General features: G+C 49.0%; 1 protein-coding gene across 1 annotated transcript in view; it reads right to left on the reverse strand.

The window, feature by feature from the left end:
- Positions 1 to 4,564: 4,564 nt before the first annotated feature.
- Positions 4,565 to 18,793, reverse strand: part of uxt (ubiquitously-expressed, prefoldin-like chaperone) — a 16,853-nt gene continuing 2,624 nt past the window's right edge. The window contains exons 3-6 of the mRNA XM_079239867.1: positions 18,410 to 18,477; positions 13,136 to 13,243; positions 5,493 to 5,556; positions 4,565 to 4,992 (exon numbers count right to left, since the gene is read on the reverse strand). Coding sequence (XP_079095993.1) covers positions 4,930 to 4,992; positions 5,493 to 5,556; positions 13,136 to 13,243; positions 18,410 to 18,477 — 303 coding nt within the window. The 3' untranslated portion in view covers positions 4,565 to 4,929. The remainder of the gene's footprint in view (positions 4,993 to 5,492; positions 5,557 to 13,135; positions 13,244 to 18,409; positions 18,478 to 18,793) is intronic.

Raw genomic sequence — 18,793 nt, forward strand, 5'->3', positions numbered from 1 at the left:
CCACTAACAGGTACCTGGCACACCTCCATCCAAAACCACTAACAGGTACCTGGCATACCTTGATCCAAAACCACTAACAGGTACCTGGAACACCTCGATCCAAAACCACTAACAGGTACCTGGCACACCTCCATCCAAAGCCACTAACGGGTACCTGGCACACCTCGATCCAAAACCACTAACAGGTACCTGGCACACCTCCATCCAAAACCACTAACAGGTACCTGGCATACCTTGATCCAAAGCCACTAACGGGTACCTGACACACCTCCATCCAAAGCCACTAACAGGTACCTGGCACACCTCCATCCAAAACCACTAACAGGTACCTGGCATACCTTGATCCAAAGCCACTAACAGGTACCTGGCACACCTCCATCCAAAACCACTAACAGGTACCTGGCATACCTTGATCCAAAGCCACTAACGGATACCTGACACACCTCCATCCAAAGCCACTAACAGGTACCTGGCACACCTCCATCGAAAGCCACTAACAGGTACCTGGCATACCTTGATCCAAGGCCACTAACAGGTACCTGGCATACCTTGATCCAAAGCCACTAACAGGTACCTGGCACACCTCGATCCAAAACCACTAACAGGTACCTGGCATACCTTGGTCCAAAGCCACTAAAAGGTACCTGGCACACCTCCATCCAAAGCCACTAACAGGTACCTGGCACACCTCCATCCAAAGCCACTAACAGGTACCTGGCACACCTCCATCCAAAACCACAAACAGGTACCTGGAACACCTCCATCCAAAACCACTAACAGGTACCTGGCACACCTCCATCCAAAGCCACTAACAGATACCTGGCACACCTCCATCCAAAACCACTAACAGGCACCTGGCACACCTCCATCCAAAACCACTAACAGGTACCTGGCATACCTTGATCCAAAGCCACTAACGGGTACCTGACACACCTCCATCCAAAGCCACTAACAGGTACCTGGCACACCTCCATCCAAAACCACTAACAGGTACCTGCCATACCTTGATCCAAAGCCACTAACAGGTACCTGGCACACCTCCATCCAAAACCACTAACAGGTACCTGGCATACCTTGATCCAAAGCCACTAAAAGGTACCTGGCACACCTCCATCCAAAGCCACTAACAGGTACCTGGCACACCTCCATCCAAAACCACTAACAGGTACCTGGCATACCTTGATCCAAAACCACTAACAGGTACCTGGCACACCTCCATCCAAAACCACTAACAGGTACCTGGCATACCTTGATCCAAAACCACTAACAGGTACCTGGCACACCTCCATCCAAAGCCACTAACAGGTACCTGGCACACCTCCATCCAAAGCCACTAACACGTACCTGGCTCACCTCCATCCAAAGCCACTAACAGGTACCTGGCACACCTCGATCCTAACACAAGGCCTCTGTGTCCTTTTTGTTCCCAGTCAGAAACGGTTCACCTTCTTTTTGTTCATGGCTGACAGGTTTGTTTGAACTTCTGAGCAGTTTGGTTCAGACGTTTGGGGCACAGTTTTCTCTCAGTTATTTTATTTTTGGTCTTCAGTACACAGCATGCAGAAAATCTGTTCACTCACTGTTAAACCTGATCTTTGGTGAGGCTAAGTTGGCCATTTGGAAGACCAGAAGGATCAGGATCAAAGGTCAAGGGTCAGAAGATGCTCTCCTCCTGGTTTTCACCAGGCTACTGGCGGCTCGGCTCAGGGAGGAATTTGATTTTTTTAAGCTCACAAACAGGTTGATCTTTGGGTCTGCAAAATGTTCTATGTTCAGTTATGGAGAATACCTTGGTTTTCAATTTTTGATCCCCTCCTCCCGCTCCCCTTTGGTTGTTGTACATGTAAATAATTCTCCTTTGTTTGGGTAGGCTGAAATAAAGGACCTTTTAAAACTCAAAAACTCTTCTTCTATTTTCTTCTTTCTTCTATCTATCTTCTATCTATCTTCTTTCTTCTTTCTTCTATTTATCTATCTTCTTTCTTCTATCTTTCTGCTATTTATCTTCTATCTTTCTTCTATCTTCTATCTTTCTTCTATCTTTCTTCTCCTTCTCAGTTGCTGCAGAAAGTGAAGTAGTATGCTTGTGTTGAGCTTCTACTTCACATTCATAATAAAAATAGCAGCGAGACTGGTACTTAATATGTAGTTTTTACAAGTTACGACTGAAAAGTCGAGAAGCAGGGAGCGAAATGAGGCACAATCAGGTTATATGTCTGGAGGAAATATTTAGAACAACATTTTAGATGGGGTGATGGAAGCGAAATGAAACATGAGTGAAATATGACATCTATCTGACACTGACACCTTGCATGATGTTTTTACAGGAACTCTTTCACTTCAGAAACATCATTAGAGATCTCTAAAATCCAAAGGCCTGAAAAATTACGTGCATTTTGGATAAATTCTTATTTCACTGACATAGGTTTTCTACTGATACTTTGATGTGTGTATGGACGTATGCACAGGTGAAGATATATGTATTTTTATAGCCTTTAAATTATCTTTGTACCTCTTTTCCTTTCATCCATGACCCCCTGACTTGTTCTGTAGTTTGTTTGATTGTGTAATAAAAATTATTAAAAACAAAAAGGGGAGCGAACTGTGTTTATGTTCGGTATACGTCACGTGCACGCTTTGTTGTGAGAGAGGGGCTAGTAGGATCCAAAGAGCGGACACTGTCAGAGTACAGAGAGAGGTTTATTGGTTCTCCACAGATCCCTGTGAATTCTTCCAGCAGAACTTCAGAGACTGGCAGACTGGCGAGCAGCAGGACGCAGGCAGGCAGGCAAGCAAGCGAACGGGCGGGCAGGCAGGCAAAACTGGCAGGGAGCGTCTATGAACAGGCAGGCTTTCACTGGCAGGAGGAAGACAGGACAGGTTACAAATCAAAGGTTTGCACAAGCAACGTAAGCAGAGGCCGAGAGCTGTTTTACCGCAGTGCAATCAACAATCTGGCGCTGGATAGCAGGCAGAGCTGGTCTTAAATAGGTTGTTGATTGCTGGAATGTGGATCAGGTGTGCCTCCAGTTCTCAGCTGACCACGCCCACCAGGGAACAGGAATCATCACACTATCCAGTTGCCTGGATAGTGTCAGGCCGAGCTAGCGTCTTATCTTACCTGTCTTACCTGTAGTATTAACTGGCATCTTATCTAAGGTTACTGAAAGAATCCTGCGTGACAGAGTGGGTGGGTTTAAACCACAGTATGGAGCTGACGTGTGTATAAATACTAGAAATATTAAATCTATAACAGGCTAAAAACTTGATCTGTACTTTGAGGTTTATTGATAGAGTAAATCATAAAAAGCTGTTTAAGTTAAAACAACGGGGGGGGGCTTCCTGGTATGCCCACCAGAAGATGTATGTGAGATGGGGGGGTAGTATTTCTCCCCGTTCAGAGTGTCTAATGGCGTTAGGCAGGGTGGAATCTTGTCCCTGTTATTTAACTTGTACATGAATGAGCTTTCTATGCGACTAGCGGCTTGTAACCTTGGCGGTCTGATTGGTGAACTGTTGGTGAACCGTCGTATGAATGCAGATGATCTTGTTGCATTCAGTCCCAGTCGTGCTCCTCACCATATCTACTGAATATGGTGTTGAACATCATATAAAGTACAGTGCTAGTAAGAGTGTGTGTATATATATATATATATATATATATATATATATATATATATATATTATTTATGAAGAGAAAATACAACTGATGATGATGATGTAAAGGTAAATTATTTACACATGCAACGCCATCACATGTAAATTTGTTTTTTGTTCGACTGGAGTTAAAGTTTGTAGTTTAAAGCTAATTGCGCTGCATTCACACAGCTCATTGTGGTCTTCTGATAAAAATCAGCCATGCTACAGTTAAACGCTGCAGATGACGACGCGATGAGGAGAATGTTAGACGTTCCCAGAGGTGCCAGTGCAAGTCAGAGGTTTGTCACTGCAGGAGGGGACACACTCAAAGCACTTCAAGAAATTTGATGTCTAAATTCATGCAACGTCTGAACGACTCAGCAAACACCACCGTTACAACTGCCGGGTCCTTCTTAGAGTTGCTCCCGGAACTGATCCAGGCTGAGGATGCACTGGTGGAATAATCTCCATATCTTGGTGATCTCCTCTGTCTTTTGTGTTTCTTTATGGACTCATAAAATAAACTTCCTAAAAATATTATAAAGCAGTTTAGCGTATGAAGAGACATTTAGCAGGTTTATGTGGACTGAAGGTCTGATCAGAAGCTCCCCTGGAGGAAGTTCAGCAGCTCTTTCCTCAGTCCATTTCAGGCTCCTGATCCTGGCAGCTTGTTCCCATGGCAACAGGTCCTCATCATCACCGATCGTGGTCGTGGTTCCAGCTGATTACAGAAATCTAAATGTGGATGTAGTCCACATGAAATTATATATATTAGCAGAAAAAACTTCAAAATGACCCAAAATGTTTGTTGGAAAAAGAAAATAATTTCTATTTGAACAGAAAAATTATTTTTCAAAATGATTTAAAATAAAAAGAAAGAAACTCTGAGTCTTAATATGTGCTTTGATTTAAAGCATTCAGGAAGTCTTTTATTTTGAAATATTTGTACAACTAATGAAAAGTAAAATTTCAAATGAATTATTCAGATTTAAGCAAAACGTTTAAAATGAATAAAATGTTTGTAAAACACTGAAGTGAAAAAATAAATTAGAAAAAAACTTTTTTTTTTTTTTTTTTTATGAAAATCCTCTTAATTCCACTTCCTGTCACGTGATTCTGACTGATGACATCATCGGAAACGTGAAGTCACAGCGACTGAAATGTCCTCCATGTGTGACTCTACATCTGCCAGAGGACTGCTCTGAGGACACGCTTGTCTCCATTCTCCGTGATGAAGGCGATTCCTCTTCCTCCTGGAGGTCCTGCAGAATCCATCAGGGTTGGAAAATTCTAGAAAACGTCTCTTCTATTGGTCTCTGGCAGATCCGTCAACCCCTGCAGCTCCCGCAGACCCTGAAGAAGGAGGAGGAGGAAGAGAAGTGTTAAACTCAGACATCGTTTATATGTAGACGCCTCATTTTGCACTGGAGTGAACCAGCAGACAGATGGACGGACGGGCAGACAGGAATCTTGAACCCACTGAACTCTTTCTGACAGCGGTTCATCATGAACCAAAGTGGCATCCTGTACCAACAGCTTCATTTCACACTGATTCAGACTCATCTGTCTCACTGGATACACCATAAATAAAAAGATGTAAATCTCAACCTTAATGATCAGTTCTGCTGTGTCATGTTCTCATGAATCCTGTAGCTAAGACAGGTGACCTGCCTTTCTAGCCAGTAACTTTCCCGCTACGGGTGAACCAAAGGGAAGGTCACAGATAACTTAACCAAATTAAACTAAAGTCCCTGAATGAAAAATGATTTTAAAGGCTTTTTAAGACCTCACGGGAACCCTGATTCATGAAAAAGATAATAATAAAGATGAAGATGGAAGATGAGGAAACGGACCTCCAGAACCATTCGGATGTGGGCTTTGATTTTAGCAGAGTCTTTGGTCAGCTGCTCAGTGAAGCTGGAAAAAAGAAACAGCGTTAGCATCGTCACCACAGTTATCATCATCATTATTATAATCATTAGAAAGTTTTGCATATTTAGCATAATGAAAGAGGTTAGCATATTTATGGTTAATATAACTAGAATCGCTACAATTGTTAGCATTGTCAGAATCAATGAATTCAGCATCCTTAGAATGGTTAGTGTCAGTGTGGTTAGCATCAGTAGTGGGGTTAGCAACGTTAATGGGGTTAGCATCTTTAGAGTGGTTAGCATCATTAGTAGAGTTAGCAACATTAATGGGGTTAGCAACCTTAGAGTGGTTGGCGTCATTAGTGGGGTTAGCATCCTTAGAATGGTTAGCATCATTAGTGTGGTTAGCATCATTAGTGGGGTTAGCATCCTTAGAATGGTTAGCATCATTAGTGGGGTTAGCATCCTTAGAATGGTTAGCATCATTAGTGGGGTTAGCATCCTTAGAATGGTTAGCATCATTAGTGGGGTTAGCATCCTTAGAATGGTTAGCATCATTAGTGGGGTTAGCATCCTTAGAATGGTTAGCATCATTAGTGGGGTTAGCATCCTTAGAATGGTTAGCATCATTAGTGGGGTTAGCATCCTTAGAATGGTTGGCGTCATTAGTGGGGTTAGCATCATTAGTGTGGTTAGCATCATTAGTGGGGTTAGCATCCTTAGAATGGTTAGCATCATTAGTGGGGTTAGCATCCTTAGAATGGTTAGCATCATTAGTGGGGTTAGTATCCTTAGAATGGTTGGCGTCATTAGTGTGGTTAGCATCATTAGTGGGGTTAGCATCCTTTGAATGGTTAGCATCATTAGTGGGGTTAGCATCCTTAGAATGGTTAGCATCATTAGTGGCGTTAGCATCCTTAGAATGGTTAGCATCATTAGTGGGGTTAGCATCCTTAGAATGGTTGGCGTCATTAGTGTGGTTAGCATCATCAGTGGGGTTAGCATCATTAGTGGGGTTAGCATCGTTAGAATGGTTAGCATCATTAGTGCGGTTAGCAACATTGGTGTAGTTAGCATCATTGGTGTGGTCAGCATTAGGGTTGCCACCCTTCATAAATTAAAGGACGCAAAACATAGCACGGGGGGGGGGGAGCAATGAATACAGTCTTAGTCTTCGTTGTGTGGCATTGTTGGATATAAAGTTTTGCGAATTAGACAACATAGAGCTGTGATTACATAGATCTCTACCAACATGAGGAAAATACTTTATAAAGTCCCATACGCACAATACTTAGCTATTGTGTAATTAATTAACCTTAAAGGAGATTTCTGTGTGTAGAGTGTGCAACATTGAACATAAAATAACACCTGTGTAACTTCATTTGCATCCAGTAAGAGGGGTGGAATGGGATGACACATTCATATAATTTATATAAGTTCAATTATTGTCTTATTCTGTTATGGGCGTTACTATCGCAACGTGTTAATCAGCTGGTTCAGATCAGCTGATTTTTGACAGGTGAATGAAAGAAACGTGCTAACTGACAACAAAAGAAAAAAAGGAACCGAAATAAACGTTTGTTATAAAATATTTACAGTATGGGACCATGGGGATGACAACGTCATGCCCCACGTCGTGACGTGAAATGCGGCTCCTCGTTTAATCCTACATATTGGAGTGTTTCTGTTTGCTGCTTCATGACTTGAACCTATGTCATCACAGGGTTACAACTCTAATAAAAATTTTTTTTAAAAATTTATCGAATGATCACTTTCTACAGTTTCCCTAAAATGAACTGAAAAACATAAAGCTCTGAACATTTTAATGCAGGAAATGCATTTAAAAATAAACGTTTCCCTATAGCTAGGCTATATATATTTTTATGAGGATTTATTAGCTTTTCATCCATTGAAATTACGTTTTTAATGGCTTTATATGATATTTATATTGGCTAATATAATTGTAATTATATGCCTATGGTATATAAATAAATTATCCTGCTGTCCTGATGCTGTTAGATGTCAGACTGTCCACCGTGCGCGACTGAACAGTCGCTGACATGTTGTACAATTTGACTTATAAACATCTCCACTGACACTGCAGCCATATCTCTTCACGTCTGTTTTACATGGGCTTTTTATTTTCAGAAGGTAGAGAAGCAGGAACAGTTTAACTTTTTAAAAGGTGCGTGTCTTCTAAGGAGTGTGCATGAGTCATATCTGTCTCTATGCAACCGTGACTGTCCGACAGGTGCAGAAGGGAGGAGGCTGCACCTGCGCAGATTCCGCATGAAAAGAACATTTTTGCTGGCTGCTGTGTTTTCTGTGTTTTATTGAGTTAATTATTTTTAGACGAGTGTTGATGTGTTTGGCTGACATGTGTAGCTGCTGGGAAGTTATGAAAATACGGAACAAAGTCCATCCTGTATTGGTTCAATCCGGGACACAACGTTTGTTTGTCAATTAAAGGACGATTCCGTATTTTACGGGACAGGTGGCAACCCTAGTTAGCATCATTGGTGTGGTTAGCATCATTAGTGTGGTTAGCATCATTGGTGTAGTTAGCATCATTAGCGTGGTTAGCATCATTAGCGTGGTTAGCACCATTAGCGGGGTTAGCATCATTGGTGTGGTTAGAATCATTCGTGTGGTTACGATCATTAGTGGGGTTAGCATCAGTGGTGCGCATAGCATCAGTGGTGTGGTTAGCATCATTGGAGTGGTTAGCATCATTGGTGTGGTTAGAATCATTACCGGGGTTAGCATCATTAGTGGGGTTAGCACCATTGGTGAGGTTAGAATCATTGGTGTGGATAGCATTAGTGGGGTTAGCATCCTTAGAATGGTTGGTGTCATTAGTGTGGTTAGCATCATCAGTGGGGTTAGCATCATTAGTGGGGTTAGCATCCTTAGAATGGTTAGCATCATTAGTGCATCTTTACTATAACTTTATTATAACTAGTATAATGAGAATGTTAGGATCACTAGAAAAGGTAACATGCACAATGTTAGTATGGAGCTAATGCAGCTGAAATGAACTGCATTTAAACGCAATGAACTTTATTTATACTTTCCACTGATGCAACAGCCGTATACGGAGGCAGAAAACACATTAATTTTAAAAAACATTAAATAATTTAAATATTTTCTTAATAAAATAAATAATTTTACTTGATTAATAAATATTTAAGTATCGGTAATAAAAGATTTCTTAACTGAATAATTTACTAACAACTCAAACGGAACAAATGATTAAATACATAATTTAAATTGTTTAAAGTAATAAAAATATAAATTCAATTAAATTATGAGTCTATAAGGGAAATGTACACAGAAGTAGAGAATCTAATAACAAGGCAGTGACCAGAATCAACATTTTATTACAAAGAAAATTTCATCCATCCATCTTCTGCTGCTTATCCGGGGTCGGGTCGCGGGGGCAGCAGCCTAAGCAGGGAAGCCCAGACTTCCCTCTCCCCAGCCAATTTGCCAACTCTGCGGGGGGATCCCGAGGCGTTCCCAGGCCAGCCGAGAGATATAATCCCTCCAGCGTGTCCTGGGTCTTCCCCGGGGTCTCCTCCCAGAGGGACGTGCCTGGAACACCTCACCAGGGAGGTCCAGGAGGCATCCTGACCAGATGCCCGAGCCACCTCAACTGGTTCCTCTCAATGCGGAGGAGCAGCGGCTCTACTCTGATCTCCTCCAGGATGACCGAGCTCCTCACCCTATCTCTAAGGGAGAGCCCGGCCACCCTGCGGAGGAAACTCATTTCAGCCGCCTGTATACGAGATCTCCTTCTTTCGGTCACGACCCACAGCTCATGACCATAGGTGAGGGTAGGAACGTAGATCGACTGGTAAATGGAGAGCTTCACCTTCTGGCTCAGCTCCTTCTTCACCACGACAGACCAGCGCAGAGTCCGCATTACTGCAGACGCCGCACCGATCCATCTGTCGATCTCGCGCTCCATCCTTCCCTCACTCGTGAACAAGACCCCAAGATATTTAAACTCCTCCACTTGAGGCAGGACCTGACTCCCAACCCGGAGAGGACAATCCACCCTATTCCGGCTGAGGACCATGGTCTCAGGTTGCCGGCAATATGGACATCGCTCTGACACCTGTCGTACAGGGACCGGACAGCTCGTACAAGGGGGTCCGGTACCCCATACTCCCGGAGTACCCCCCCACAGGAGCCCCCGGGGGACACAGTCGAATGCCTTCGACCACAGGTCCACAAAGCACATGTAGACTGGTTGGGCAAACTCCCATGCCCCCTCCAGGACCCCAGAGAGGGTATAGAGCTGGTCCACTGTTCCGCGACCAGGATGAAAACCACACTGCTCCTCCTCAATCCGAGATTTGCCTATCAGGCGGACCCTCCTCTCCAGGACCCCTGAATAGACCTTACCAGGGAGGCTGAGGAGTGTGATTCCCCTGTAATTGGAACACACCCTCCGGTCCCCCTTCTGGGGACCACCACCCCAGCCTGCCAGTCCAGCGGTACTGCCCCTGATGTCCACGCGATGCTGCAGAGGCGTGTCAGCCAGGACAGCCCCACAGCATCCAGAGCCTTAAGGAACTCCGGGCGGATCTCATCCACCCCCGGGGCCTTGCTGCCAAGGAGCTTTTTGACCACCTCAGCGACTTCAGCCCCAGAGATAGGAGAGTCCACCCCTGAGTCCCCCAGCTCTGCTTCCTCATGGGAAGACGTGTTGGTAGGATTGAGGAGGTCTTTGAAGCATTCCTTCCACCGACCCACTACGTCCCGAGTTGAGGTCAGCAGCTCCCCATCTCCACTGTACACAGTATTGATGGAGCACTGCTTCCCCCTCCTGAGCCGCCGGATGATTGACCAGAATCTCCTCGAAGCCGTCCGGAAGTCTTTCTCCATGGCCTCGCCGAACTCCTCCCATGCCCGAGTTTTTGCCTCGGCAACGGCCGAAGCCACATGCCGCTTAGCCTGTCGGTACCCATCAAGCTGCCTCCAGAGTCCCACAGGCCAAGAAGGCCCGATAGGACTCCTTCTTCAGCTTGACAGCATCCCTCACTGCTGGTGTCCACCAACGAGTCCTGGGATTACCGCCACGACAGGCACCAACGACCTTACAGCCACAGCTCCGGCCGGCCGCCTCAGCAATAGAGGCACGGAGCACAGCCCATTCAGACTCAATGTCCCCCGCCTCACTCGGGACATGGTTGAAGCTCTGCTGAAGGTGGGAGTTGAAGCTCGCTCTGACGGGGGACTCAGCCAGACGTTCCCAGCAGACCCTCACAACACGTTTGGGCCTGCCAGATCTGACCGGCTTCCTCCCCCACCATCTGAGCCAACTCACGACCAGGTGGTGATCAGTTGAAGCTCCGCCCCCCTCTTCACCCGAGTGTCCAAGGCATGTGGCCGCAGGTCCGACGATACGACTACAAAATCCATCATGGAACTGCGGCCCAGGGAATCCTGATGCCAGGTGTACATATGGACACTCTTATGTTGGAACATGGTGTTCGTTATGGACAATCCATGACGAGCACAGAAAGCCAATAACAAAACACCATTTGGGTTCAGAGGGGGGGGGGGGGGGGGGGGGAACATGCCTCCCAATCACTCCCCTCCAGGTCTCACTGTCATTGCCCACGTGAGCATTGAAGTCCCCCAGCAGAACAATGGAGTCCCCAGAAGGAGCACCCTCCAGCACTCCCTCCAAGGACCCCAGAAAGGGTGGGTACTCTGAACTGTTGTTCGGTGCATAAGCACAGACAACAGTCAGGACCCGTCCCCCCACCCGGAGGTGGAGGGAAACTGCCCTTTCATCCACCGGGGTAAACCCCAACGTGCAGGCACCAAGCTGGGGGCTGATGAGAATGCCCAAACCTGCTCGGCGCCTCCCACCATGAGCAACTCCAGAGTTGAAGAAGGTCCAGCCCCTCTCGAGGGTACTGGTTCCAGAGCCCAAGCCATGCGTCGAGGTGAGTCCAACTATATCTAGCCGGAACCGCTCAACCTCGCGCACAAGCTCAGGCTCCTTCCCCACCAGAGAGGTGACGTTCCACGTCCCTAGAGCCAGCTTCTGCAGCCGGGGATCGGACCGCCAGGGTCCCCGCCCCTTGCTGCCGCCCAGCTCACACTGCACCCGACCCCTACGGCTCCTCCCGCAGATGGTGAGCCCACGGGAGGTGATGTAGAAAACTTGCAAAGTGATATTTTTTAAAAATTATGATGATCATGATAGTTTAGTAAATAATCATTCTCTGAACTGCTTAGTCTGATTTAGGGTCGCGGAGGAGCTGGAGCCTATACCTCACTAATCCATCGCAGGGTTGGTAAATAAACTGTGTGGAATACTTTAAAAAGTTCCTGAAACTAGGGCTGGGCAATATGACCTTTTAGTAATATCCTGATATTTTTATGGCATGTCACGATATACGATATATATCTCGATATTTACCTTATCCTTGAATGAATGCTTTGGTGCATACAATCACATCAGAAAGATGATTTTGTGTCTCCATTAAAACATAATTCTTCATACTGCATTAAGATATGCTGATTTTAAACATTCAAGCCAAAAGGATTAAATTGTAACGAAGCAAACTGATCAAAACCGTATTTATTGAACAGTTAAATCAGTGGCAGAAACATGTCATTTTAAAACAAAATAAAGTGACTTTGCATGATGTAATAAATGCAACGTATGAAAATAGGTGCTCTAGGGGGGACTTTTCAAATGATGAACTATTATAAGGCTTTGCTTTATGGATACGTTTTTGAGTTGTCGTGTATTTTTTTTAATCGCAGAGTTTAGCGTAGGAATCAGTCTTATAATCCAGGCAGAATGTCCTTGTATCGTCTCCAATAAACGGCTTCAGCCAGTTTTTAATTCAGGGTTTGATTCCCACTGCTTTCTGTACTTTCTAGAGACATGAGGAGCTAGATAAATATGCTTGTGTCACACACAGTGGATGAGGTGAGTCAGTGACAGAGGCTGTGAATGTAATCAAATAGAATGAATTATCTTTGCGTGACGTGAAAAACGTTGTAATTTACGTCCCACTCTGTAATCCAGAGCGGGATCCGTGGCGGATTTGGCTGTTCATTGTGACTGTAGGTGGAGTCGTGCAGGTGTCCTCTCTGCTCCTCTGACTGGCTGCAGCTGCAGCCGGAGCGACTGAGTGCTTTAGGACGGGGAGAGACTCTCCTTCTGACAATAACTTTACAATATGCGCTTTAAAGTCAGTCGCCAAAACACCAGGAAAGTCTCCAATAACTCCTGTAAAAGTCACTAGATTTGTCGCTTTTCACAAGAAGTCGCCAGATTTAGCGAGAAAGTGTCTAAACGCTGCCTCTCATGACGTAGCACGTAGCTCACGTTATGTACGTAACGAGGTGCGCTTGGTTTAACTCTCTGTGCAAAGCGGTGCAGAGTCGAGGAGGAGGGAGGAAACCCCGCCCACAGCTAAAAACACCTGCGTGACAACAGGATACTCCAATATGACGAATATAGGCGTTTTCTATATCACACAGGGGACTAGCCACGATATCTCCAGTATATTCGATATATCGCCCAGCCCTACCTGAAACACAAGAAAAGCCATCACAATGCATGCATTGTTACTGTTAAGATTACTGACGCCGTCAGCTGACTGGTCTTCCTCTCGATGAATCGCAGAGCTTCATCTTGAGTCATCTCTACGAAGAACCCGAAACCCACCGAAACCAGGATCCTGGATGAGTCCTCGCTGTGAAGAGAGGACAAAGACTCCAGCACCCTTGTTTATAAGCCAGGTGTACAAAGGAAATGCTTCTTCATTTATAAAGCAGTGCGTATCCATGTCACACACCTGTTTGCCTTTATAACTCAGGATCAACACTAAATGTGGCCACTCCCACAAAGGTGGCCACGCCCGTATTTTGGCAATAAAATGTCAGGTGACCATCACTATGAATATCAATCCATCCCATTTCCATGATGCTAAGCAGGGAAACAGGAATTTCCTGGAATGTGAGACTTTTCAAGTGGAACTATTCTGTGCATTTCAGGCTAATTTATTTTTATTTCTGAGACCAGAAGGGCTGGGATTGATGGAGTTATTGTCACAAATCACTTTATTTACTTCAGACCGACCCTCTCCGTAGGCTGTCAGATCAGCCTGCGGGCAAAACGAGTGGATTGAGACTCTTCCGCATTAAGCCCCGCCTCCCGCCACTGCACTACATCGGGAGCGCGCACCGCACCTGCTTTCACCGTCATTGTAACATCTCATAAACAGAAGGATTAGGCTCATATGAACTCAATAAAAAAACAAACTACAATGTCAACACATAGCACCCAGCCCTACATGTTGGAACGTGAATCAGAGCCTGAAAACGAAGTGGAAAACAGCAACCCACAGCAACGAATGCAGCAGGATGTCTCTCTTTGGTAAACTCACCAGCCATCGTTGGAAATAACTTTATCCCACGTTTTCCACCCGCCTGATGTATTTGTACATGCCCTTGTTACACTGTAACACTGTAGAAAGCTCAGAAAACTCCAAATACCAGAATAGCACATGTAGACCTGGTCCTGTAGCGGGGACATGTAGACCTGGTCCTGTAGCGGGGACATGTAGACCTGGTCCTGTAGCGGGGACATGTAGACCAGGTCCTCTAGCGGGGACATGTAGACCTGGTCCTCTAGCGGGGACAGGTCGACCAGGTCCTCTAGCGGGGACAGGTCGACCAGGTCCTCTAGCGGGGACAGGTCGACCAGGTCCTCTAGCGGGGACATGTAGACCAGGTCCTCTAGCGGGGACATGTAGACCAGGTCCTCTAGCGGGGACATGTAGACCTGGTCCTCTAGCGGGGACATGTAGACCTGGTCCTCTAGCGGGGACAGGTCGACCAGGTCCTCTAGCGGGGACAGGTCGACCAGGTCCTCTAGCGGGGACAGGTCGACCAGGTCCTCTAGCGGGGACAGGTCGACCAGGTCCTCTAGCGGGGACATGTAGACCAGGTCCTCTAGCGGGGACATGTAGACCAGGTCCTCTAGCGGGGACATGTAGACCTGGTCCTGTAGCGGGGACATGTAGACCAGGTCCTCTAGCGGGGACATGTAGACCAGGTCCTCTAGCGGGGACATGTAGACCTGGTCCTCTAGCGGGGACATGTAGACCTGGTCCTCTAGCGGGGACATGTAGACCTGGTCCTCTAGCGGGGACAGGTCGACCAGGTCCTCTAGCGGGGACATGTAGACCTGGTCCTGTAGCGGGGACATGTAGACCAGGTCCTCTAGCGGGGACAGGTCGACCAGGTCCTCTAGCGGGGACAGGTCGACCAGGTCCTCTAGCGGGGACAGGTCGACCAGGTCCTCTAGCGGGGACATGTAGACCAGGTCCTCTAGCGGGGACATGTAGACCTGGTCCTGTAGCGGGGACATGTAGACCTGGTCCTGTAGCGGGGACATGTAGACCTGGTCCTCTAGCGGGGACATGTAGACCAGGTCCTCTAGCGGGGACATGTAGACCAGGTCCTCTAGCGGGGACAGGTCGACCAGGTCCTCTAGCGGGGACAGGTCGACCAGGTCCTCTAGCGGGGACAGGTCGACCAGGTCCTCTAGCGGGGACATGTAGACCAGGTCCTCTAGCGGGGACATGTAGACCTGGTCCTCTAGCGGGGACATGTAGACCTGGTCCTCTAGCGGGGACATGTAGACCTGGTCCTCTAGCGGGGACATGTAGACCTGGTCCTCTAGCGGGGACAGGTCGACCAGGTCCTCTAGCGGGGACAGGTCGACCAGGTCCTCTAGCGGGGACAGGTCGACCAGGTCCTGTAGCGGGGACATGTAGACCTGGTCCTGTAGCGGGGACATGTAGACCTGGTCCTGTAGCGGGGACATGTAGACCTGGTCCTCTAGCGGGGACATGTAGACCTGGTCCTGTAGCGGGGACATGTAGACCTGGTCCTGTAGCGGGGACATGTAGACCTGGTCCTGTAGCGGGGACAGGTAGACCTGGTCCTGTAGCGGGGACAGGTAGACCAGGTCCTCTAGCGGGGACAGGTAGACCAGGTCCTCTAGCGGGGACATGTAGACCTGGTCCTGTAGCGGGGACATGTAGACCAGGTCCTCTAGCGGGGACATGTAGACCAGGTCCTCTAGCGGGGACATGTAGACCAGGTCCTCTAGCGGGGACATGTAGACCAGGTCCTCTAGCGGGGACATGTAGACCAGGTCCTCTAGCGGGGACATGTAGACCAGGTCCTCTAGCGGGGACATGTAGACCAGGTCCTCTAGCGGGGACATGTAGACCAGGTCCTCTAGCGGGGACAGGTCGACCAGGTCCTCTAGCGGGGACAGGTCGACCAGGTCCTCTAGCGGGGACATGTAGACCAGGTCCTCTAGCGGGGACATGTAGACCAGGTCCTCTAGCGGGGACATGTAGACCAGGTCCTCTAGCGGGGACATGTAGACCTGGTCCTCTAGCGGGGACATGTAGACCTGGTCCTCTAGCGGGGACAGGTCGACCAGGTCCTCTAGCGGGGACATGTAGACCTGGTCCTGTAGCGGGGACATGTAGACCTGGTCCTGTAGCGGGGACATGTAGACCTGGTCCTGTAGCGGGGACATGTAGACCTGGTCCTGTAGCGGGGACATGTAGACCAGGTCCTCTAGCGGGGACATGTAGACCTGGTCCTGTAGCGGGGACAGGTAGACCAGGTCCTCTAGCGGGGACATGTAGACCAGGTCCTCTAGCGGGGACATGTAGACCAGGTCCTCTAGCGGGGACATGTAGACCAGGTCCTCTAGCGGGGACAGGTCGACCTGGTCCTCTAGCGGGGACATGTAGACCAGGTCCTCTAGCGGGGACAGGTAGACCAGGTCCTCTAGCGGGGACAGGTAGACCAGGTCCTGTAGCGGGGACAGGTCGACCAGGTCCTCTAGCGGGGACAGGTAGACCAGGTCCTCTAGCGGGGACAGGTAGACCTGGTCCTGTAGCGGGGACAGGTAGACCTGGTCCTGTAGCGGGGACAGGTAGACCAGGTCCTCTAGCGGGGACAGGTAGACCAGGTCCTCTAGCGGGGACAGGTAGACCAGGTCCTCTAGCGGGGACAGGTAGACCAGGTCCTCTAGCGGGGACAGGTAGACCAGGTCCTCTAGCGGGGACATGTAGACCAGGTCCTGTAGCGGGGACATGTAGACCAGGTCCTGTAGCGGGGACAGGTAGACCAGGTCCTGTAGCGGGGACATGTAGACCAGGTCCTGTAGCGGGGACATGTAGACCAGGTCCTCTAGCGGGGACAGGTCGACCAGGTCCTCTAGCGGGGACAGGTCGACCAGGTCCTCTAGCGGGGACAGGTCGACCAGGTCCTCTAGCGGGGACAGGTCGACCAGGTCCTCTAGCGGGGACATGTAGACCTGGTCCTCTAGCGGGGACATGTAGACCTGGTCCTCTAGCGGGGACATGTAGACCTGGTCCTCTAGCGGGGACATGTAGACCAGGTCCTCTAGCGGGGACAGGTAGACCAGGTCCTCTAGCGGGGACAGGTAGACCAGGTCCTCTAGCGGGGACATGTAGACCAGGTCTTCTAGCGGGGACAGGTCGACCAGGTCCTCTAGCGGGGGACAGGTAGACCAGGTCCTCTAGCGGGGGACAGGTAGACCAGGTCCTCTAGCGGGGGACAGGTAGACCAGGTCCTCTAGCGGGGGACAGGTAGACCTGGTCCTCTAGCGGGGACAGGTAGACCTGGTCCTCCAGCGGGGACAGGTCGACCAGGTCCTCCAGCGGGGACAGGTCGACCAGGTCCTCCAGGTCGACCAGGTCCTCCAGCGGGGACAGGTAGACCAGGTCCTCCAGCGGGGACAGGTAGACCAGGTCCTCTAGCGGGGACAGGTAGACCTGGTCCTCTAGCGGGGACAGGTAGACCAGGTCCTGTAGCGGGGACAGGTAGACCAGGTCCTCCAGCGGGGACAGGTCGACCAGGTCCTCTAGCGGGGACAGGTAGACCAGGTCCTCTAGCGGGGACAGGTAGACCAGGTCCTCTAGTGGGGACAGGTAGACCTGGTCCTGTAGCGGGGACAGGTAGACCTGGTCCTCTAGCGGGGACAGGTCGACCTGGTCCTGTAGCGGGGACATGTAGACCAGGTCCTCTAGCGGGGACATGTAGACCAGGTCCTCTAGCGGGGACATGTAGACCAGGTCCTGTAGCGGGGACATGTAGACCAGGTCCTCTAGCGGGGACATGTAGACCAGGTCCTGTAGCGGGGACATGTAGACCAGGTCCTCTAGCGGGGACAGGTCGACCAGGTCCTGTAGCGGGGACATGTAGACCAGGTCCTGTAGCGGGGACAGGTCGACCAGGTCCTGTAGCGGGGACATGTAGACCAGGTCCTCTAGCGGGGACATGTAGACCAGGTCCTGTAGCGGGGACATGTAGACCAGGTCCTCTAGCGGGGACAGGTCGACCAGGTCCTGTAGCGGGGACAGGTCGACCAGGTCCTGTAGCGGGGACATGTAGACCAGGTCCTGTAGCGGGGACAGGTCGACCAGGTCCTGTAGCGGGGACAGGTCGACCAGGTCCTGTAGCGGGGACAGGTAGACCTGGTCCTCTAGCGGGGACATGTAGACCAGGTCCTGTAGCGGGAACATGTAGACCTGGTCCTCTAGCGGGGACAGGTAGACCTGGTCCTCTAGCGGGGACATGTAGACCTGGTCCTCTAGCGGGGACAGGTAGACCTGGTCCTCTAGCGGGGACATGTAGACCTGGTCCTGTAGCGGGGACAGGTAGACCTGGTCCTCTAGCGGGGACAGGTAGACCTGGTCCTGTAGCGGGGACAGGTCGACCAGGTGGGTTCTGTATGAACGGCAGGTACATATCTGAGGTCATGTGAAATCACGTGCACAGCCAGCAGATGAAGATTTCCTCACATTTGAGCCTGAACGTAGAAGTTACAGCCGAGATCCACGTCCGTCTTCAGCTGCTGGGAGCCCGCCTCCTGCAGGAACAGAGCGACATCATGTGACATTACCATGACATCACTGTGACATCACGTCTGACCCCAGCTCAGAGGCAACTCCATCAGGGTCGGCTCCATGTGACCTGGGATCAGCCGGCTTTTTCCCCACTAAATTCTATTTCTTTCTAGTTCTACATTTATCGTCAAATTATTACACATTAAATCCCTCAGGTTCCTTCAGGTTTTACCAGTTCCACTTAATGCTTTTCCAGGCCCCTAAAGGCATTTTTAATGCTTTTCCAGGCCCCTAAAGGCATTTTTAATGCTTTTCCAGGCCCCTAAAGGCATTTTTAAG

The sequence above is a fragment of the Telmatherina bonti genome, assembly GCF_933228915.1.
Source record: "Telmatherina bonti genome assembly, chromosome: 4".
NCBI lineage: Eukaryota > Metazoa > Chordata > Actinopteri > Atheriniformes > Telmatherinidae > Telmatherina > Telmatherina bonti.